The sequence below is a fragment of the Meleagris gallopavo genome, chromosome 3, assembly GCF_905368555.1.
Source record: "Meleagris gallopavo chromosome 3, MGAL_WU_HG_1.1, whole genome shotgun sequence".
NCBI classification, from domain to species: Eukaryota; Metazoa; Chordata; class Aves; order Galliformes; family Phasianidae; genus Meleagris; species Meleagris gallopavo.
In genome coordinates this window covers 82,856,038-82,880,464 of record NC_139406.1, presented here as the reverse complement: position 1 = coordinate 82,880,464, position 24,427 = coordinate 82,856,038, and the positions used below count along the sequence as shown (strand labels likewise).

General features: G+C 40.8%; 1 protein-coding gene across 4 annotated transcripts in view; it reads right to left on the bottom strand.

Moving 5' to 3' along the window:
• FER1L6 (fer-1 like family member 6) overlaps positions 1-24,427 on the bottom strand; it is an 84,614-nt gene that overhangs the window by 45,494 nt on the left and 14,693 nt on the right. For all 4 annotated transcript variants that reach the window (XR_014882687.1, XM_085221650.1, XM_003205270.5 and 1 more), the window contains 10 exons: positions 17,787-17,869; positions 14,403-14,529; positions 13,394-13,448; positions 13,187-13,318; positions 12,810-12,872; positions 8,914-8,992; positions 7,706-7,862; positions 6,428-6,614; positions 3,105-3,297; positions 1,769-2,115 (listed from right to left, as the gene is read on the bottom strand). Coding sequence is in view for 3 of the 4 variants with exons in the window: in XM_085221650.1 (XP_085077776.1) it covers positions 1,769-2,115; positions 3,105-3,297; positions 6,428-6,614; positions 7,706-7,862; positions 8,914-8,992; positions 12,810-12,872; positions 13,187-13,318; positions 13,394-13,448; positions 14,403-14,529; positions 17,787-17,869 (1,423 nt within the window). In the remaining variant the exon portion in view is untranslated. The remainder of the gene's footprint in view (positions 1-1,768; positions 2,116-3,104; positions 3,298-6,427; positions 6,615-7,705; positions 7,863-8,913; positions 8,993-12,809; positions 12,873-13,186; positions 13,319-13,393; positions 13,449-14,402; positions 14,530-17,786; positions 17,870-24,427) is intronic.

Below are 24,427 nucleotides of genomic sequence, written 5' to 3'. Positions count from 1 at the left end.
ACCACCATTCAATCTGTAAGTTTTTGTATTTCAAGGGCACTTTTTGCTGCTTGCCCAGCTCTGTTCCCCAGGAGTGACTTAACCTATTGCTCTTGTGTTTGCAGTATCAATGTGTCGACCTGGTGGGTTATGAAGTTCTCTGCTGTTTGCCTTCCCTAGCATCACAGCACAAACACTGGTAACTGTGTTGTCAGCTTTTCACATAAAGTAGAAGCGCAGGAACCAAACAATCATGACACAGAAGCGGGCATAAAAAATGTCACTTCTTGAGAAGTTTTGAGACTCAGATTTGTTCTGTATAAACTCACTCAAGATCCATTCAAGGAAAGCCACTGAGACCTTCAGTCCTCTTGGGCCATTAACAAAGCAAGCTATTAACCTCAAGTCAAGACTAAGCTAAAATGAACTGAATTTTATGGCTTAAGTTCTCCCAGGTTCATATACTGACTGCCACAATCTCCCCAGTACAAACACTACTGATCTCCTCATACGAATATCAGTGCACTGATGCCCATCAGGCAAGATCAGAATGAGGATCTTTTTGAACAGAGTGAGGAAATGATTAAAAAATATGAATGTTAGTTTCCCTGCCTTTTGCAAAACAGAAACAGCTTTTGACATAGCCCACAGTCTCTTCTTTTTGAAAATAACCCTCTGCTATCCACAGCAAAGGGGCGTATTTTTCCAGCAAAAGAATTAGCAGCATTTCAAATCAAACACAGCTTCACAAGCAGATTGCAGCTCCAAAGAAGCTTTAGCTTCTCTGCACCTTGATTGTTTTCAGTATGAACCCAGAGCAAAGTGTGCCTCCTAACGCTGAGGCTTGGAGACTGTGACACACATTTACCTCCCATTACAAAGAAAGCAAATAACACATGTTTAATGTCTTCTTGCTGTTGGAATCAGTCAGCAAAGTTCACCCATGGAGCCAGATAATTTGCCTCTGTTGTCTCAGAGGCTCTATGAGACATTTTCCAACTTATTTGTAATGGCTCCATTTCCACTTTTCTTTTTCAGAGAGATGAAATACAATTACTTTTTCTATTATAGCATGAAATATTGCTGAAACAAAAGAATGTCTAGCAGCACTGCATTATGTTGCTACTTCTTACTCATTCCATACTGGAAATTGAGGCATGGTTGCCAGAAATAAATCCTTATTACTGCTATTAATATTTATTTGTGATACAACAGGGTTTGTTCCTCTACCTGGAGCATTTAGCTAGCAGCTAAAGCCACATTGTTTGAGCCTCTTACAGTAATTTCTTCTGTATGGAGGAAAATCTATATGAAAATAAGTTTCTTCTCATGCCATTGCTATTACAGTCTTCAGAGAAGAACAGAGGGGCCACAGCAATTTAAGGCTAGATAGGTACATAAAGCAAGACTAGGGCCCAGACTTGCGTGTTGGCCTGCAGTTATCCATACAACTTCTCTGCCAACACACTCCTTGACTTGTGTCATTTAGCAGCTTTTACCTCATATGTTTCTAAAAGGAATACATAGATACAGATAGTGCAGAAGGACTAATAAGATAGAAGATAAGTTTTATGGAAACCGAGTCCTAAGCAGTACTTTCTCTGAGTTTCAGATATATATTAATGTTCCATTTGAATTGCTTTATTATCAGAAGATATCAAGATATGGGGGCAGCAAGAGGGCAGCATGTAAAAACAGTACTACACGATCTAAATGCAACTATAGAAATCAAAGCCATTCTCAGAAGTTTAGGGACACGTGTCAATCAATCTCTTACTATCATACCAACCTCTGAAGGCACATCAAATGGCTCAACTTCCACTTCAGTTGAGTTCATCTTATCTGAAGGAGAAGCTGACTTTCCATCCTCTCCTATTTTGTCAGTTTTGTCTTTTCCTTTGGCTGCTTTATCTTTATCTTTAGCTGGCAACTTGATATCCTTGATGATTCTTGAAAGTTTTGACTCACGAGCTCCTCCTGAAAGTATCTCCACAGCGATCTCAATGAAGAGACGCCCCCTGAAAGACGCCCCTTCTCCAAAACCTTCATTAAGTTCCTGATGATCGTCCATGAGGCTGTTATTCCTGGCTGAGCCATAGAGATTGATCCAGGCAGGCCCGAAGGTAGGCAAGAACCCTGGGGATAAAGCACATTTTATGGCATTTCCATTAGGCATTAGCACATACTCCTGGCAGTCTGTTCAATGAAGTTTGCCTCTCATGCTCCAAAAGCCAAGCCTGGGTCCATTTCTATGCAGGTATAGACCAATTCCTATAGATCACTGTTTTGCCGGGCAAATCTTAGGCACTCAGTAGCTGCTGTTAATATTCAACCAGGGACTCTGTCAATCTGAAGTTCTTTATCAGAAGCTATTCATGCTTCATGTGCTGGGAACACAGGACGTATCAAACTTCTTGGAAGAAAATACCTTGCTCCTAAAGGATGAGGACTGGGACATGGTAGCAGAAGCTTTCTCATCTTGCTGTTCACAGGCCCATGTCACTTCTCACCTGACATGATTTGTCATATGATTTTGGTTTAAAGAGTCAGATACAAGTTTGAATTGCCAAAGATAACTGACTGTGTTCCATACTGTGATAACACAATATAAATTAGGCTGGAGATATATGCTCAGTCATCAGTGAAAAGACTCAAGGCAGTGAGTTTCATATACATGAGGGTTTACAAATTTGTTTATGGTACCGCTTTGAGCTGTGGTAACACCCATCTGAGTGCTAACAAAACACGTTTCTCTTCCTGGATAGAAGCCTGCTCTGCCTATGGTGTGCACTTTATGCTTTCATTGGCAAAGAGATACTAGTACAAGCTGTTAACTTACATCAGTTATCCCTAATGGTCTGGAGAAAATTCTTGCCAGTCACAAAGAAGGTACCAATTAATTCAGCAGCCTTTTAACAAGTAAGGAAGTAGCACACTACCATACTCCAAAAGCAATGCAATAGAACTTTGAATTAAACAAAGAAAAGGACTTTGAGAACCAACAAAAGACATAGATGTTTACTTGAACACTGGGAATCCCTAAAATGGGATTAATCAGTGCTCAGATCTCAAACAAGTGGATTTTCCCATAGGGGCGTAATCTGGAACAGCCATTTTTCCTTTACCTTTGTCACCATCTTGTTCATTGGATATTTTCTTCAAGTCAATGAAGTGGGTGGCTAAGGCCACATCGTTCATGCTGCCCTCATCCCAGACCTGGATTTTGACTCTTCGGCAAAGTGGAGGGAACATTTCCTTGAAAATAATTTGTTCATGCCATACAGGATCTGCACAGTTCTTTTGCACAGTTGTTCGACCCTGAAATGAAAGTCCAGCATATGTAACTCTGCAGGGATTAGACTCTTGAGAACAGCAATGAGTATTTTAATTGCACTCAGCAACATTTCACCAGTATCCTCTGTTGAAAGTACTGCTTTTTCTATTAGCTTTATTCTTTCCTCAGTATCTAATAAAAGACTTAAGAATTCTTAGCTGCACACAGCACACCTTAGAATAAAATCTAATTCATAGAATTATAGAATCTTTTGAGTTAGAAGAGACCTTTAAAGGCAATCTAGTCCAATTCCCCTGCAGGAACACCTACAGCTAGAGCAGGTTGCTCAGAGCCTGGTCCATCCTGACCTTGAGTGTCTCCGAGGGTGGGGCATCCACCACCTGGCAGCCTGTTCCAGTGTTCACTACCCTTATTATAAAAAAAATTCTTACTTACATACAGTCTAAATCTCCCCTCTTTTCATTTGAAACCATTTCCCCTCATCTTGTCACAGCTGATACTGCTAAAGAGTCTGTCCACTTCTTTCTTACAGCTCGCCTTTAGATACTGAAAATTTCCTATCAGGTCTGCCTGGAGTCTTCTCCTGGTTGAACAGCCCCAGTTCTCTGTTCTCAAAGGGAAGGTGTTCCATGCTTAGATCATTTTTGCCCTCCTGTGGACACGCTCCAACAGGTCTATGTCTCTCATGTGTTGAGGACTCCACATCTGGATGCAGTACTCCAGGTGAGACTTCACTAGTGCAAAACAGAGGGACAGGATCACCTCCCTTGACCTGCTGGTCATGTTTCTGTTGATGCAGTCCAGGATACACTTGGCTTTCTGTGCTACAAGGACACATTGCTGGCTCACGTCCAGCTTCCCATCCACTAGTACCCTCAAGTCCTTTTCAGCAGAGCTGTGGTCTATCCTTTCATTCCCCAGCTTGTACTGATAGTGGGAGTTGCCACAACCTGGGTGCAAGACTTTCACTTGAATTTGTTGAACCTTATGAGGTTCTCCTTGGTTCACTGCTCAAGCCTGTCTAGGCCTCTCTGGATGACATCCCATTCCTTGGGTGTGTTGACCACACCACACAGCTTGGTGTCATCAGCAAGCTTGCTGAGGGTGCACTAGATCCCACTGTCAGTGTTGTTGACGAAGATGTTAAATAACACTGGTGCCCGTACTACCCCCTGAGGGACACCACTCATCATCAATCTCCATCCAGACATTGAGCCATTGACCACTAGTCTCTGGGTATGATCTCTCAACCAGTTCTTCATCCATTGAACAGTCTACACATCAAATTCATATCTTTCCAATTTGGAGAGAATGACATTATGAGGGACCATGTCAAAGGCCTTACAGAAGTCCAGATAGAGGATGTCAGTGGCTCTTCCTTTGTCCACCAACATGGTTACGCCACCATAAAAAGCAGCAAGTTAGGAAGGACCTGCCCTTGTTCAAGTCATGCTGATTATCCCATATCACCTCCCCCACTTCCATGTGCCTTAGCACAGCTTCCAGGAGTTATCCTCCTGGTATCTTGATCTTCCCTGGCACTGAGGTGAGGTGAGACAAACAGGTCAGTGGTTCCCTGGGTCATCTTTCCTACCTTTCTTGGCCTTTTTTCCAGTCACCAAGGACTTCACCTGACTGCCATGAGTTTTCAAATATCATCAAGATTGCCTTGGTGATTACATGAACCAATTCCCTCAGGACTCTGGGATGCATCTCATCAGTACCTATAGACTTTTGGATGTTCAGGTTCCCAGGCACTCGTAAACCTGATCTTCATACACAGTGGGAGAGGCATTGTGCCCCTGGTTCCCACCTTCTGTACCATCTGCTCGAGGGCAGTGTGTAGAGTAGTTGCTAGTAAAAACTGAGGCAAAAAAAATTGTTGAATACCTCCGTTTCTTCCAGGTATGCCCTTCTGGACTTTCCTTTTCTTAATTCTTCCTTCCCTTAATTCTTAATTCTTTCTCTTCTCTTCCCTTCCCTTTCTAATTCTTTGGGACCCTTATGCACAAAACATATCTGTAAAGCCAGACGTTTATGTTTATGCTATAAAATGCACATCTTAAAATGGCTTTTGAAATACCTTGGTGGTAGTAATGCCATGCATTTTGTCTCATAAAAACTTAAATTCATTACTGCTGCCAGGCAGTATGTACCAATGGAATTACCTTAATTGAGGTGATTTATCTAGTATAAAATATCATTACTGTGGCTCATGCTCTAGGCACATATCTGTGTGCTATAGATATAGAGACTGGAGCTTCTCCTAGCCTGAAAGAGATGACAGGACCGTATCACAACAGCAACAGGCCTTCTATTTTCACATTTGATGAAAACAACTAAGGAAGGAAGTCCAACTGGGCTAGACCCATATTTGACATGCCAGCAGGCAAACTCACATTGATGACCCATTCTTGTGTTTTCTTCAAATCTCTATTAAGCCTGAACTAACCACACACATTTGACCAATCATTTTAACCCATACTAGTTTCAGACTTTCAACACTTCACCATTTGGATTCACAGCAAAACATGTACTCAGCACAAAAGTCCTCATTCTCATGTCTAAAACCTTTAGAGGATGAAATATACTCCTCCTCTCTCTCCCCAGGGCACAGAAATTATTGCTGCTTTCAAATAATTTTCAGTTAGGTTCTTTCATTATTTAGGTCGATCAGGCTCCTCGACATGGTCCTTCATGGTTGTAACAGGGGAATTGGATCCCTGGGCGTTCTTTCTTCTTTGCCATCAATTCAATCCAAATTAAACCTACCTTACTGATTTCAATCCTGTTTCATTTTTTCACTTTAAGGAGATCAGAATATAGGACTGACTTAATACCACACTGCATAATTTGCTGTTTTGTAACTTGATGCTTTTGTAAAAAATCTGCAGAATTTGCTTTCCTCTACTGCTGCCTGACTCCAACCTACTGCTGTGATGATGATACTATTTCTTCTGCTGACATCAAGAGTTTATTTCACTTTTTTTCCTGCATAATTTAAGAACTGAAAGATTTCATTCTGTTGAAAGAAATATGTGTTTTCCCTATCTTACACAACAAAAAATTAAAGCACATCAGCTCTACTGTCTGCTTACTATACAGCTAGCAAGAAAGAAGGCCTACATTCGTGATCAAGAAGATCCCAATTACCATTTGACCTGCAAACATGACCACCACATAGGGATCCACAAGGTCCTTACTGTCGCCTATGAACGCTTTCGTGACATTTGCCATGATGCTAGAGTTCATCTTTGGAAGTCCTTCTGCTTTGTAAATTCTCACATAAAATCTGGCCCATGGTCTTTCAGATGGAAATCCTTTGGGGATCAAGAGATTCCTGAAAGGAGAGAGAACACTTCTTTAAAATTGAAAGTGATGCTTTTTTTCCAAAATTGTTATCTCAAGTTAGCTTGCATTCTGAGAATAAATAAAAAAAGGGGGTATAAATTTGTTTTTGGATCTCCAGAACCACAACATTTTCTGGTTACTATGAGAAAATAATACACCATTATTCAGCAAACATGTCCGTGTGACATATATGTGTTTCTCAAAGCATAGAAAATATCATTTGTAGGTGACCTCTGGATATTACCTATTTCAACGCACTTCTCAGAGCAGGTCTAGCTGGATCAGGTTGCTCAGCACTGTGTCTGATAAATTCTGAGTATCTCCACCTGCTCTCTCTTGGCCTCTGCTACATTCAATCACCTTCATAGTACAAAATATGTACGTTTATTTATTTCTGTTCAGCAATTCCTTTGTTCTAACTTGTATCCAAAACCTCTCATTCTTCTACTTTGGAAATAATCCAGCTTTGTCCTCTTCATTATACAGCTGGAGACGGCAGTAAGATCCCCTTTCGATTTCATAAGGCTCAAGTAATGAATCTTCCCAGCTCTCCTTGTAGATCATGCAATCCAGTCCCATATCTTGGTGGCCCTCCATGAACTTGGTCCTATATGTCAGTATTGACTAGTAACATTGCTCTTGTAAAATCTAAAGTATACTGGCAGCTTGTTACCACCTTAATTTCTGTATCTTACATGGAGAGTACACGTGAGTTTATTTAAGAATGTGGAAAATATAATATTCACATAATAGCTTCTCACACTTTTTCTTCTTATTTCGCTGCTTTTCAAAAAATATTTCAACTGATTTTAAATCAATGAATCTTCTATCAAGGATAATCTGGCACTTAGCCACAGGTTCTGGTCAGCTCTATCAGCTACAGATAAGTGACTATGACATGCTCTTCAATTTATTTGAGAGGATTATAAAAACCTCTCTTTGAGTACATCAGAAGAGCCAGGCATATGATAACTTCAGCTATTAACCCTGTGTTAGCAATGTCAGGAGTGAAAAGAGAGCAGAGGACTTTTCAGGTACTTAATAAAGAAGGATGCAGTAAGAAAGAAACTATTGCAGTACTTTTCAATCTGCTCCTCAGTATCAGCTGTTTTTTGTGTGGCTTGTATCGTGTCGCCTTTGCCAGTCACACTGATGTCACACTTCAGGTATCCCTTGGTTCCTGTCCTAATATCAGCAGGATCTGTGAGAAGCGCCCACTTGTCGCAAAATTGATGACCTGTAAGATGGACAAACTTCAACAGCAAGATAGAGGCTGCAAAACATGCAAAACTCGCTCCTCTTCATTCGCACCAAGGGCACTGCAATCATTTGTGTTTTCAGCTGGATTTGAGGATCTAAAATGTTGTGTGACCAAAAAGGAAGACAAGAGAATTGATGTAGGTCTTACTGGGAACAAGGTTGTTTTCATCAATGTTTACTAGGATCAATGACTGAAGACCAGGGGAAGGCTAGGTAAGGTTTCAGCAGCTGAGCTAAGGCTGAGGCTTTAAGAATGACCTGATTTCTGATGAGAACTGTCTGAAGAATTCAGTACTCTCCTGCAGCAAGAGGGTGGCCTGAATGGCTCTGCTGTTATGTCTCTAGATGCTGTATCTGGGTGACACCTACAGCAAGTGGCCTAAATGCATCCATTCCTAAAGACTAAGAAGAGATCAGGTCATAGAATGGCTTAGGTTAGAAAGGACTTTAAAGAGGTCCATGAGTAACTGTGGAAGAGAAAAAGATATATACTTTGTAGATGTAAAAACAGGACAAAAATGGGATAGGTAATCTTTCCTTAACTACAAATTTCAGTAAGTGCTGGACATCTCTGAAGATGGCAGTGGAGCCATGGTCAGCTCTTTGCCACTTCCTTCTTCTCTCCCCCTTTCTGCTCTGCCTCTCCTCTTACCTTGTGCTCTCCTCACAATTTTTTCCACACTCTCTCCTCTCTCCCCACCTCCACCCCTTTTGCCAGCACAAGTGGTAACGAACAGGTAGGTTCAGATTTTGTAAACACTGAGCTGCCCCCTCTGATCCCATAATTAAATGCTGCCTCTAGCAAAGGGCAGATTGTCAAGGTGTTATCAGCGCTGAAGTTTCCTCCTTCCAGAGAACCAGCTTTTGTCTGGTTATCTGTCATCCATATAGGAAGACAAACCTTCCAAAAATCCAGCTAAGTTTGTCCCTTGACATACACCTCAGGCATCTAAGTGGAAAAGCAACACACCTCCCTCTTCCTTCCTCCCAACTCATTTAACACGTTCAACAGGCAGGAATCCGCTTACCTGGCTGAGCATACACCGTCCCCAGATCTACCTTAAAGGAGCCTATCAGCACACTGCCGATCAGTTTATGGTGCATAACCTGTTACAAAAATGCAATGTTACTGCCTCTTTTTTTTCTTTTCACCATAAGAGCAATTTAAAGATCACAATTGGTTCAAAGGTAGTAATCAGTGACATTCAGCAGCATCTAAAGATGATTGCTTATAGCTGCAGATACAGGGAGCATTTGGAATTTCGTGCCTTGTGCCAATTTAGACATCAATTCAGTTGCATTCATTTGGATCACCCAGGTTCATCCCAGGATGTGTAAGAAGGTTTATTCCCAGATGAGGAATCAGATGGATATGTGAGAGTAGATGCAGTTACATTACTTATCCCAGTAAATTTAAATAAATCATAATAAGGATAATAAGGATAGACACATGGGGCACAGCTGGTTCCACATTAGGCTGCAGAAACTGTATCATATGGCAATTCAACTATGAATTGCCATATGAACCGAGTATACCCACAGGAGAAAGAATTAAAGTGTGCCTTTGCAACATTTCAACATGTATTAAACAAAGAGACTCAGTCCTGATTTAACCCCCACCATATTAATGAAGTCAGAGAAGTGATGTGGATGTAAATGAGATGGCAAGCAGGTCCCAGTGAGTCTGCCTCCTTAGCCTTCCTGGCAAGTAATGAATTTCATTTAGTTCAATCAAACTCAAATTTGATTAATAACTTTCCTTTGTCGGATGATTCCTACATCTCTGTACTTTTGTGTTTGGTTTTCAAATATCTGTGTGCTCCATCTTACAGGCAAGGCAGATGCTAACAGCATATTCTAAGGGAAGACTGGCTCTGGAAATGTATTTCTTAAAGAATATGCCTCTCACCAGAATAGCTGACAAGGTTGGAATCCACTCCTCAATTGTGAAATGCTTTCTGAAAACAGCCTGAGTCATCTAGAAAATCTTGGCCCAACTGCAAATTAGTCTCTGGGTTTAGTTTCACCAAAGTGAAATTGAGAATTTGGAGATAAATATTCACATATCTGAGAGCATTTTAGGAATTTGAAAGACTTCATACTCTGACTTTGGACTTGCACATCCATGTCAGAGACACTAGACTTCAGTGATTTTTCATTGGATTTGTCATGTACTTCATTTTCTGTGTTACCCTTTAGTGTGCCACCTGTGATTTTGGGATAACATTCACCTGTCCTTGGTAAAACCTCACTTCAACATAGAAGGTGTTGAAGTAGGACAGAAAAATCAAACAACAAAGGAGAAATTTCATTCAACCCTATGATTAAAGCTTAAAAACTAATTGAGCTTTGTGTAAGAGAGGGGTCAATGTGAAGCCAGTGCTTCATGTAGAGGTGCTGCTTTTCTCAAACCCTTATGCCACCAGGTCCCACCACAGTGTTGCCGCCTTGCTCTGACAAGGCTGGACTAAGGTACCCATGGAAGAATAAGCCATAAAAACTGGTGGGTTTCATATTGCCATGTGACAAGATCATAGTTTTGGAAGAACTACATGGGAACAGAAGCTTGCCCAAATCTACTGTCCAACCAGAAAGGGTGGGTGGAAAGGGGAGGTAGGATGGAGGCTTTCCATGATCAAAACCTTGAAGTTGCTTTATGACTTTGGAAACAAGAGGAGGGGGTGTGCCTATGTCTGACATGATGTTGTCTCACTGCCCTTTGCATTTTCTTCCCAGGGTATGGAAAGATATTCAAATAGCGCTAGATGTGTAACCCTCACTACTCTATCTGGAGCTTTGCTGTGTGAAACATGACATCCTTGGGTGAATGCCCTCTATGGCACTTTTAACTGCTGAGGGAATACCTCAATGCTTGTGTTAAGTGCTATGTATTTCTCCTGGTACTTCTTCAAGCATAGGTTATTTTTTATGATAGCAAAGTATGCAAGCATTAAGTTTATAGTAAATGCCTCGCCTTCCCTGGAAGGGAGCATCACCTCTACACTGCACATTAAAGGTTTGTATCTTTCCAGACTAGAGACAGTTTTCTTCAGATTTTCTGAATGAGCACAAGTATGAGCAGTGTTAAACTGAGGAGTATTTCAGTACTGCAGCATAAGGGGCATCTCAGTGCATCATAACATTACTACAGGGTTTCTGGAATGTACTGGAAAATATAAAAGGAGAAAAGTATTTGTTCACTAGTACGTGCTAGGAAATGGAAAATCTCATTTTCTTCTCAAATTCAGAGTCTGAATGCAGCTGAACTGCTGGACTCATGCAAAATAGCACTAATCTTTTTTGCTTTCCTTGAGCTTCCAGATGCAGATGAATTTGTTTTCAAAGATTATGTGGATTCAGTGCATGAGTGATTGCTGATAATGGCAGCTACAAATATTTGTTTTTCTTTAAGTCATATTCATGCTAAGCAAGTGCCTTGAAGCTTTCCAACCCCCAAGGATTCCTTCTCTCCCAAAGTGTATTTCCTTTCTTATTTATTTCTACCCCAACATGTCGCATTCTCTAAAACTGTGCTGAAAAGTAATGAATTTCTCATTTCAGTAGCATCAGTGAGCATTGTACTACGTTAATATTTTCTTTTTAAAATGTCATTTTTATCTAGGACCCCTTCTTTAATTTCACCTTCACCAGGTTTATATCAAAATGTTCTTTGAGCCCTATGAAGCTCTGCAGATTGACACCAGTTAATGCTGGCACATTCCCCACACATCAACACACTCAGAAAGCTGGCATATTCCTGTCCACCACTGGAGATATGTAAGTATTATGTAAAGAATATCAGTTCCAGCAGACTGACTGTACCTCAGAGAAAAATTACTATACGTTCCCAAAATGCAGTAATTCACAATATTTGATGTGTCAGTATTGTCCTTATATGCTATCACATCAGAAGAACTCATGAAGGCCATATGCTGTGATATAATCCTAACAGTTATACAATATCTACTCTGAAACAGAAGAGGGAACAATGTCAGCCTGTAATAAACTCTGTCCTTGGGGATATGTGAAGGTCAGATCTGCAGATATCCTGCACAGGTATGAATTTCATGTATTTGAGATGTGTGTGTGATTGAGTGGATCTGAGCTTAGGATTCTGTCAATTTACTACCAGCACTGGGAATCCAGATGTCCAGATGGTCATTTTTAAATGAATATTTTTGGTTTTTGTAGCTGGGAAAAGTCATTTCATAATCAGCTCTGCAAAGCAGGCACATTCTGAACACCTCAAGAAGGTTTATGCTCATGTGCTTTCCTGTAGCTCCCGAGCAAAGCCTGACTTTGTCAAGCACAGCTAACACACCATTTCCTGGTGCACTTTTTGAAATGGACAAGGCACTTTAGGAAAATCCATGATCTTCCCTAAGACAACAACTCACTATTCATCCCAAGTGGTGGGACTTCTAGCAGTAGAAATGGAAAAACAAACAAGCAAACAAACAAATAAACAAACAAACAAACAAACAAAAATACAGCATGGAAGGTTCTGGATGCTTTCCTGCTCAACTTGATGTAGGTAAGCTGCTTTTAGCAGGGGGTTGGACTTGATCTCCAGTGGTCTCTTCCAATCTCTATGATTCTATGATTCTATTATCTTGTGATGTTTCTAAGGTGAAGTTTATCTTTCTGTGTCACAGAGTGCCAAGCCAGCAATGTGTGTCCCTGAAAATCCACACCTCATCTTCCTTTATGTTTAGCTTTGCTTTCCTTCAAATAATTGCCAGCCAGCTGACTTTCCTCCTTTTCCTCTCCATTCTCCTTTCCTCTTCCAACACTTCATATTGCTTTCATAGCACCCTTGACACTGAACATTATGTCTCTTTTTAATTGCACTAGGAAGAAACATTCAGAGCCAAAATGACACAGACACTATTACTTACTGTACTGGGCTTTCCTAGGTACTTACGGAGATGTTGATTATTTTGTCGAACAGAAACACCTGTGGTCCAACAAAATCAAACACAAAGTACTGTGGAAGAAGGGGACAGCAGGTCAGAATCATCTTTGTGCTGGTAGCAGCACTGTCAGCATCATGGCTTAGTTTTTTCAGTTACCCCACAGACCTTGGTAAAAATCTGGGAGCTAGATAGGTGGTGGTGGGTATGGCAAAGACCTTTCCCTGTTCCCAGGACAAAAGGGAAAGCCCAGACCCCTTTGCTACTGAACGGACGTCCCTGCTCAGATGTGCAGATGCTACCAGCTTGTCCATTCCAGTTCAAGTCACCAAGTGGAGACGTCTCAGAGCCATTGAGGAAAATGTCTTTCCCAAAAGAAAGCACCAACCTCATTGTAGAAGGGAGCATTTGTGCCCTCTTTCACTGTTGTTTGCTTCTTTTCATCACCGATCTCAATGATGACTACGGGGTCGATGTTCTCACCCACCAGCTGCCTGGCCTCAGTGATTGTGATGGCAATCTGTGGGGAAGAAGGACAACACATATTTTCCCAGCTCATGTCAAAGGTGTGTAAGGGCTGCCACCCCCTGCTCACCTGGTAGTTCTGGGTTTTCATCTCCTCTTCATGAATTCTGGGCACCAGTTTTGCCCTGTATCAACCACAAAATAGTTCATTAGGTATCTCTGGCTAGACCTACTACTTGGATGTATATTGCAAAGAGTTTTTGTCACTAAGCTGTCACTGCTTTTGGCAGGTAGCTTTGTTAGGCTTGATTTCACCAGCAGTCGTTCAAGCATCATCAGAGGGACATGTGTGGCTCCAAGGGCTCAGACCTGTGATCAGATGGCAGCTGCATCATGATCTGAACCACTGCAGCTGTCCATGGGCAAGGGCCCTGCACATAGAAAACAACATAGCCCCTTGCTCTCCTGTTGGAAGATGGGTACAAGCACTGCTCTGCTTATGCCTCTCATTAGCACATGCAAGGTACAACTCCAGCTTCCTTGCAGAACAGTGCCAACTGGTCTTTTACTTTTTCCTATTGCTTTTCATAAGACATGAAAATAGGATGGCACATTTCTTATCTAGTTCAAGTGGCAAACTTCTTGAATACTATAAAATTTCATACCTGGATTTACATGACATCCCACTTAGATCTCTCTGTCTTTCATGCATTTGGTTATAGGGAAATGCTTGGCATCTGCACAGCCCAGAACAGCTACCTGCTATTCAAGCAAATGATCTCACCCATTGATCCCATCAAACTTTACTCCTTTCCTCCCCCTCTTGAAAAACAACTACATAAAACATCTGATTATAGAGACTGCTGGCCAATTTGGCTCATTTTCATTAGCAGCAGAGTTCAGACCCTCTAGCATCCATTTCAATCTCTCCCTGAACTAGATAGCATCTGGTGACAATCTGCCTTGAGCTGATAATATTTTGCTGACAAGCACATCCACTCTGTCATGTGGAAGGAGTGAAGGGATCACTGTGTCAGTAAATGGATTTTCTGTCAACAGATGTATTGTCCTATGCCAATATCATTCCTGAGAAAGATGGAAAAGGTGTTTTGAGGGACATAAAATATGCAAAGGAGAACCTTTTCCTCTCTGGGCTTAAGGATCCAAAAGCACTGGACAACGCATTGCTGCTCATCAGGTCTTCCTCTCCCTCTTCTTGTCTTCCAAGAGTGTCATGGTGAAGCTTTTCACTTTCATCATGATCACCTGGTAAGTAAAAACAATCAAGAAAATAAACCCAGTATCTGATTTCTGCCAGAAAAAGCTAACTTGGAGAAGAGCAGCGAATTCATCAGTATGAGGTGCATATTTTATTTATTTGGGTATCACAGTGATCACAATGAGGATTTGTACTGAGCAGCACTGATGACAACAGCAGGTTCTCTTCTATGCAAAAAAAAATTATACTACAGATAAATTGAGGGTACGGCACTTCTCATCACACCGTGTGCATTCACAACAGGCACATGTACCAATGGCACCTGACTGCCTCATCTCTCATCTACTAGAAAGATGGTGGGACAGATAATCACCATTACTTGCCTGTATTTGCAGCAGTGAATCTGTCATTCAATCCAACACCCTCCATTTCCCTCTAAGTTACCAAATTGGAGCCTAGTTTTGAAATCATTCCTCACCTTTACCTGCTGCAGAGATGACGAATGGTAGGTCACGGACAGAAAAAGAGAGTTGAACATGATTCATTGGATCTCTTGTAGACAGCTCTGCTCAAACGAGACAAATTGCTTTCAGAAGTGCCTATTTTTCTTCCTCACTCTTCTGAGTCCCAGAAACAAGCTCATAGGTACGTATCTACATTTGGATAGTGTGGCCTTTCCCACACTGCTCTGCTTAGTCCTCCTGGCCCAACAGAAGTTCTGCCAGCATCTTTGCCCCTTGCTGAGTGTGTTTGTGTTCAGCACCTGGCTTGGAAAGGAACCTGTCCATTTTAGGTGAAAGTTTAGATATTGGTTGCCTGTCATTGGTTCTAATATATAGAGATAAGCAAGAAATGTTCAGTGACTCTGGACTTGAGCTATTTCTGGTCTAGAAGATGTCAGATGGCACCCACAAAAGTCAAACAGACTTGCTCGGCAATACTTAGAGGTTTAGACAACCTTGTGGAGACATCCTTGCATCAAATGAAAGGAAATACATCCAAATGTATCTTCTGCAAGTGTTCTGTGGCACTGTATCCCAACTACAAAACTGGATAAAGATTGCCCAGAGAAGCCCCATCCCTGGAGGCATTTGAGGCCAGGTTGTACGGGGCCCTGGGCAGCCTGATCTGGGGAGTGGCAGCCCTGCATGACAGGGGGTTTGGAATTGGATGATCTTTGAGGTACTTTCCAGCTGAAGCAATTATTTGATTCTATAAAGGGTTTTAATACTGCTTCCACATCCCTTTGCAAAGGCATGGTGATTTGAGTACTTAGAAAGTGCTGATAGTAGCAAAGGACCATCCACCGTACAGTAAAACTCACTTTCTAATTAGAGCAATTATCAGGTGTGAATGTGGTTCTTCTGCAGCTGGATTCCACAAGCCCCTGCTCCCAGCAAACCGCCAGACAGGTACAGAGACAGGAGTTTTGCTTGTGCTGGAAGGTGATCAGAAATGAGCCAGCAGAGAAGCCAGCCTGGGTGCCCTAGTGCCCTGTTATGCAGCTCTGCGCTTGAGCTGACATACCCAATCTCTTGATGGAGCAATCTCATATACTATATATGTTCTCTGACTGCCCCTCTGGCTCTTGTTCATTCTGCCTGGAACAGGGAGAGTGAGTTGTCTGTGTCCATGTAGACATGACTTGATTTACAGCCCTTGAGTGAAGGGTGTCTGTCCAGAGTTTTGCATCTGTAGTACCAAGTCCCCATGACTACGCCCCAAATCCTATTTACTCTAGAGCATGCTGTTTGATTAGGGGCTTGTAGTACTCTGTGTTGTTTGCTTTGCAGGCTAAAGCAGAAAAATCTTCCCCTCCACCCCACAGCTGGGAACAGGCATGTGCCATTGTGACGTCCTGCCTGGGCCACTTTCTGCAGGGTCCACATTTCCGTTGAGATGTAAACTCTTTGCAACACTTCTTTTGCTTTAAAGTTCCATTCTCTTGACATTTTAGTATCTGAATCAATATCCTTTTTACTCAATTGCCATATATATATTGCACGTAACAGCAGGAATTATTCCCTTGTGTACATACAGCAAGTGGTTTAATGAATCACCACACTCCCTCACTGCACACTTCTCTGCTAGGTCTCCTAAGCCCAAATCCCCATTTAACACAAGAAAGAGATGGCAATATCTGCATCTTTGCTAGTTCCAACTCTTCCACAAAACAGTAATGATATATATGAAGAAGCAGCATAAGGACCCCAATCCATCCAACGTCTCAAAGACATAATCATTTGAAATAAGCAGTTACACATATACAAATGATTACATGGTAAACTAAAGCAAGTTACCATGTAGTTTATCTCCTAGAGCTCGGCATATTTTATAGAGCATAAGGTGAATAAACTCTAACATAACTGTCATTACTAAGAAGCTTGATGGTGTTGGTTTCTCTTCTTCAGAAGTGGAGTTTCCTTGCTATAAGGACCAGAAGAGAATCTTTTTGTTTAAAGTAGTGCCCTTTAGCTAAATAGTATTTATGACACAAAATTAGTGTTCCTGTTTCTTCCCAACAGTGAGTCAAGATACACATGGCTGGTTTATGGCAGCACTGTAATTCACAGGCTGCACTAAACACTAAGGAGTCCACATTTTAAACGTCTCATTAAATTTGAGGCATGAAACTGTAACATAACACCACAGAAAGCAAAGAATTTGTTGTGGCCAAAATGTGAGTTTTTGTGGAGGCGAATGAGAGGACTATGGGGAGAGGAGGAAAATGGCAGTGGTAGGAGTGCTGGAGAGCATCTCCTTAGCTTGGAAAACAATGATGTGTTAAAGGGTAAGAAATAAAAGACTCTGCATGTCTTATGGATGCACTTACAGCTGTTAAACATAAAAAACAAAAGCAAAAACAGAGGAAGAAAGTGAACAAAAACCACTCCACCATATACTTAAGAGGAAAATTGCTTGATCTATCCAGCCTATTCTGCAGGTTTCTAGAAGAAATAGATCTTCAGGAGGAAATGTGAAATGATGTTTCCATCTCTAGAACAGAAAAAACTGTTAAAATCCTGCCATCTGCCTATTTTTGTTTTACTCTATCAGAGACAGTAGTTTGAACTTGCAGGATCCAAAGGTGGATTTAACAAATTAACTTAAATTACAAATTTAACTTAATGCAAAAAGAGTAATCTCTCTGAGTACCTAAGAGTGATAAAGAATTTACTGCCCATTTTATCAACACTAAGGCAGCAACTGTAAGACACAATTCAAATGAGTTCACATGAAATGAGGTATAATACGATCCCCAGCCTGCTCTCGCCAGTTGCAATATTGATTTATGAGGCCTTACCCAGCGCGTCTTTGTTTGCAATAGTCAACCCTTTCTCGCCTTTTTTCTTCTTCTTCAGCTTCATGCCACCAAATAGCCCCTTTCTGAAAAAATTAAAGAAAAACAATCATTGTAACAGCTTCCAGCCCTTTTCTGTGCTGGACTCTGATTTAATTCAAAGACCTGCTGAGAGGGCATTTTGATTTCCAAGCGATATCATTATATTCTGATTTGCCTTTTATTGAAAGCAAACAAGAGAATGCTCCAGTTTCATGCTTCATCTAACTTAGTTTATTTTAAAAATTTGGCACAATACGGGCAAGCATGCTGACAGAGAGCCAGAGTTTCTTTTCAAACCCAAGAGAGCAGGAAGAGGCAAAAAAAGGAAGTTCAAGTTTCCAGTTCTACTGATTTGCCCACACATAATTCTCACTCCTGTGGCAATACTAGAAACAAAAACTTCCTACAGATTTTAGGTTCCAGTCCAAAAGCAGTTTTGCAGTGAATCAAGATAAACATAAAAGCATTTCTTTAAACTTCCTTGGTGTGAATGTGCACAGTGCTGGTGGCATATTCACCACCATAGCTTTTGCCTTTTATTTAATTAGTTCTCATTCCCTCCAGCAGCAAAGCTACAAGCAGAGCTGGAGAAGAGATCCTCCTCAAACTGTTTTATGGGGACAGTTTAGCCTAGCACCAACCCCAGCTACCACTGCATGTGGTTTTTCTGCCTCCCACTCCTCCCCATACTGAATGAGGGAATTCAGCAGCTTAAAACCAAGCTTTCTATGATCATTTCTATGATCATGGTTAAAGTGGCTTTGCTTTCATTAAGGATTTTTTATCTCTTGCATTCATTCTATTTTAACCAGAGCCAGAAGCCTAGCACAGTTATTTGGGAGCAGCAGGCATTGATAGGGTGAGATCCAGGCAGGCCAGCACAGACCTGGGCTGGCTGCCATAACAGAGAAAACATGACAAGATATTCATCAGGGACCCACTGCAAATCGCCCTGTGGCAGAAAGCAGTTCAGCTGCTGAACTAAGTTAAAGCATTCTTCAAGCAACAGCAAGGAGCCAGGTTGGTTATTCAGAGCTTTGTGCTGTTCTGCCTTTTCCTATTTTACCTTCCCATTGCTCCTTCAGCTTTTTAGAGAGTAGAGAGACAGAGTAGTTTGTTTCACAGAAGAAGACAAAAGGAAACATCTCTATAAGTCATAGAGTGTTTGCACCTCAACAAAGAATGTTCTTAGCAAGGTACTAAAAAAGGCTTCCCAGTGAGGTGGTGGAGTCACAATCTCTGGTGATTTTCAAGAAAAGGGTAGATGTCACACAGAGGGACATGGTTCAGTAGGCAGGGTTGTGGTGGGTTGATGGTTAGACTAGATGACCTTAGTGGTCTTTTCCAACCTAAATGATTTTATGATTCTGTGATTCTTATTCCTTTCATATCTACTCCAAGGAATGCTTCCTTAGTGGCCAGATAACATAATCCCATCAAATCCCCTTTGTTTGCACTGTGGATCCAGGAGCACTGGCCCTGGAGTGGGGTATTGAGGCTGTTCTGTCATTTTACAGGCAAAGAACAAAGTATGACTACAAGACTAATGAATTTAATAATCTCCATTTCCAACCTGACCTCCTGCTTCAACTTCTGATTCTTCATACCCTATAGGCAAGGTAGGAGTTCATATACTGCAGAGAAAAGCCAAGGAGGGAAGATCATAGACGCACAGAATGGCTTGGGTTGGAAGAGACTTCAAAGATCATCTACTTCCAATTCCAATTCAAGTTCCAATAGAAGATGAGATCTCACCCCACTGTCCTTGAAGAGAGATTAGCACAGAATCTGTACTCAGCAACATGGAAGATAAACTATTTTTGTGCTAAAACTGTGCCCAGATTTCTTCTTTTAACCCATAGTTCTAAGCAGTGGGATGGACATACTTGCTGTCCTGCATTTGGTTCCCCGAGAGACTGAAGTGAGGAAATTTAACACAGCTGTCCTCACACTCTGGGAAAAGACTGGTTGGTTTTTATTGATCTCATGGTTTTCTTATCTTTTCTTCCCTTAACAAAAAGGGTGCTTTTAAGCTGCATTATTCAGTGTTTGAGAGGAGACTAGGGAGCAGCAATCAAACCTCTGAGCACCGGAGTGTGTCGTTTCATTTTTTCTGGTTTTCTAGAGGTTTAAGCTAGTGTTTAATAATGACCCTTACAGTCTGCATGCATCACATCCTGGTGCCAATCAAGGTCTGGCAAAACAGTTACAAGAATATAGGAGCCATACACAACAGTTCCTCTTTAATAATAAACTGAACAGTGCTTGGGATAGGAGTGGGCAATAATGGACTCTGCACTTTAAGGGCCTGAAGTAAGACCAAAATAAGGGGGGAAAGGAGAGGAAGGGTGGAGAGGGGAGGAGAGAAGGGAGCAAAATAATAGAACAAAAACAGATTTGGGAAGCTATTTTTATTAGATAAAACCCCATAGACTTATTTTGAATTAATTGTACCACTCTAACATATAATCAGAAATCCAAAGTTGCTGCAGATGATTCATTTTGCTTGACTTCTTGGTGAAAATGTAAGTCACATTCTTGCAGATCTCCCCTGCCCACTCTCAGCTTCGCTCAGTTTTCACATTTTGTGTACTTAAAGTGGAATAAAGAGTTGTTTGCAGGCATTGTGAAAAGTTGCAAAGAATACATATCAGCATAGCCGAAACATTTCATCTTGAAATATTGAAATTACATGCTTTTATATTTTGAAAATATAGTTCTCTACATCTCATTTTTAAAGCTGAAGCATTCACTGAAACCCACACGAATCTGTGAGCAGTGGTGTCTATCAACGCACTGTTCTCTATCATTTTCCCAATTACTGGTAACATTAGTTCAAGAAGAGGTCTCCGTGGGCATGATTTCATACTACAGTTTTTCCAAGGAAACAAATATGCCTCATATTTCAGAAGGAGAAACAATCTATACCACTTGAGAATTTTCTGCTAGTAATGCCAGTGGTAAGAGTGAAAGCAAAGCATTTATTACAATGGCAACATTTTATTCCCCTATCATCAAAGGATTTGTTTACCTAAATTGCTGTATAAATAAAAATAGGTTCCCTGGGAGAAAGTACAGTCCAGCTAGCTCAGACAAAATAGCACCCACAAACTGGGCAAATCTGATGCCAATCAGTGGTCAAATACCTTAAGTCACCTGAAAACTCAATGTGCATTTAATTGTGAAGAAAAGTTACAGCAAACCAGCAAACCAGAATGGGAAACTGATAATAATTAAAAGACATATTGAGAGACATATATCATGAAAAAATTTCTCCAGTGCTTTGCAGGGGATCTCCTGGCTGTCAGTAAGGAACAAATATGGCACTGTGAGAATCTGGTGAATTGGGATGCATATAGGGTGCAGATTATTTGGGGTGCAGAAAAAGTCTTTCATCCATCTTTGGCCCGTGGTGAGGCTGAAAACAGCACTGAAGGACTGCAGTGAAGGTTCAGACCCCATATATTACACAATGCATTAAGACAGAGAAAGATTTTGTTCTTTCTTGGAGCCAACAGGATTTAAAGTACAGTAGAACAAATTCATTTCCAAAGAGGAGAAATTAGTTTCTACAGGTTACAGACATGATTACCTCGGAATTTTCCTATTATAATTACCTTAAAAAGAAGCAATTAGAAATTTGCCATCTCAGCTAATTGAAAGCATTTCTTAATTTTTTAAATAAATTAATAAATAAATAGAATCTCTCAGTTCTGTCTGCATGGGGATTGTGAAAAATCTAGAGTAAAGATAGTCTTTCTTCTTCTGCACATGTACAGTGACAACAGGAGTCTTAGTTTGACCACAATTACTTGAAGTTTCCCCAGCATAAGTAGTAAGTAAGAGTGGTTCACCAACTGCTCAATAGCATTTGATTATAGTGAGAATGTGTTCGATTTATAAGAGTTCATTTCCCTCTACCATTGCCACAGGTCCATTGGGGTTCTAACTTCATTATCAAACTTCTTGAAAGACTCACAAATTGTATTCCCCTCTCAGCAAGATTTACCCACTACAGCTTCCAGCTTTTGAGCTTGTCAATTTTCCAAAAAAATCATTTCATGCCCCTTCTTTTTCATTTAAGCTGTCCTGTTATCACAGAGGCTTCATGATCTCATCATGCACCACAAAATGTTCTCTCAGATATTCCATAATTGCTATTTGCAACATAATTTAAGGGAAAGATCGCAGAAAAGAACACTTCAGACTTGTCAGCATAATAGTACAAGTGACCTTACCATACACTGAATTTCTCTTTGATTTTTTTTTTACAGTAACTTTAAACTTAGTTTCATCTTCCAGTAAAACACTTCCAGAAATCCATGTGCTTAGAATTCACATTTGAGGAGAATCCCTTCTTCTTGAATGAATGGTCACACATAATCCATTCAGTCCTCATTTCCAGACGTGGATAGTAGACTCCATCCCCAAAAGGTACTGGAGAGACTCATCTCACCAAATCTGCTGTTGGCTTCTAATATCCCAAGTGTTTTCACCATCAATGGAGACACTTCAAGGGCACTTCAGATGCAGGTTACCTGACCCACTCCCCACGGGATGAAGGAAATTGCTTTTTTCTTGTTGGTCAAGGCTAATTTGTGCAACCATCAGCCTTGGAATGACTTTCTGTAATGCTGACACATGAACTGTGCTCCTGGATGGCACAGAGGAAAACAGCCAAGGAGGTGGATGTTGGGAACCTTTGGAAACACTGAGAGCAGGCAGAGACAAACCCAATTTTATCTGGAATGTCTCCAGCGACCATCCAGAAGTCCACATAAGGACAGGGTGAATGAGCTGCCAGCACACTTCTGGCAGCAGACAATCCTAGCTGGGACAGCTGCTTTCATTCCCCAAAGGCCCATTCCTCCCTGGAAGAAGCAGCCTCTGCAAACCTTTCAGAGCCGTCAAAACCATCAGCTCAGAGATGATCAAAGGTTTGTGAGGCTCAGATCTAATCTCACTCCAATGCCTGATCTGAGTGTTAGAAATCAGAAAAAGAGAAAGAACAGCCTTCAGCCTTTTCACACATTAACATACGGCTTGTTAGATAGGTCTGCATCTTTGCATTTTGTTGCTTGCATGTTGTCTATTGTTAGGTAGCTTCTATATTTTGCGGCTTCTTAAAATTCTGCCTCTTTCAACAAAATTTAGTTATCCAAATAATTTTGCAGTATATCAAACAATATTGCATTAGGAGAATAATCATTTCTACATAATTAATCCCTATTTTCCTCAAATAATTCTCTAGATCATAAAAAATATTTTCTCACTTCTTTTTAAATGAAAAAAACAAAAGAAAGATTCTTGGCCCATTTTATCACTTCGAGAATAGGTACAAGTCAAGGAAACTGAAAGGGAAAGTAAATAACGTCCTTGTTTAAAGCCACTCATTTCAGAGTTCAAAATATAATTACAAAATAAAGAGGGGGGTTCAGGTTAAGCAGTCTAGTCAATTTAAAGCTTTAATGCGAGCATAATTAGTTAATTAAACAGAATTTTTATTAAGCTAATATCTCATTCCTGATAATAAATTAAGTCAGGGAAGAAACGTATTTAATTGCATTTAATTGTCGCAGAGAAATTAATAAAATATCATCTATATAATCAGTCAAAGCAAGAAACGCCTCAGTGAGCAGTTAATGGTGTATTCATTTTCATGCTTTCTCTTCTCAGGACCATAGAAAGTTAAGCAAAGATGCTGTCTGCTTATTTGTTTAATTTTTCTCTTTTGCCAGGGCAGGATTGCTTCACACAACATATTGTCAGATACTTTACACTGATACAGTAATGAGATTCTCTTTCTCACCAGATCCATTATTTCTGTTGTTGTTCTTCCACAACCCATAGCCCTGGGCTTTTAGCTTGCTTTCAGTCATCTTGATTCCCCATCTGACAAGTCCATGGATTTGCAATTGAAAACCTTTAAGTTCTCAAGAAGGTGAATCCACAATCCTACCTGACAAGCTGCTATTTAAAGACCAGCCTTGGCGTACACAGTGCTATCAGCTCCTAAACTCCTCTTACTTTTCCCATCTATCTGATACTATGGAATTATGTATCTTGCCTGAACTATTAATTTATCATTAACAATGCAAAAACAAAACTGCAAGATGACGTTAGTGTGGTCCCTGTTAGTTATACACTAAATCTTATATACCACAATAGGCTCTAAATTAGCCATTACTACTCAGGGAGGAAATTCTATCTCTGTCAATAATTCCACATTAAACACCAGTTTGGCGCACTGCACCAGTCGGAAGGTGAAATCAGCTATTACGAACTGTAAAAAATGAGATGAAAATATGATAGAGAGCATTGTATGGCACTGAATTATTGTATTTTGGCTACTGCTTGCTGTTTTGAATGGCTCCTCTCAAAAATGACACAAAACTCAGCAACATTCAGAAAACACAGCAGAGTGGCAATGGCTCCTGGAAGAGTTTATTCAGCCAGGAAAAGAGATGACAACCTGTGCCTAAGGGTGGTACACTGAGGTTAAAAACAAGCATGTGTGGCACTGAACACAGAACTGGCAGTCAGTTTCATGGAGATGGTCATGGAGTCATCACTGATGAAGTCATCTCTGAAATCAGCAGCTC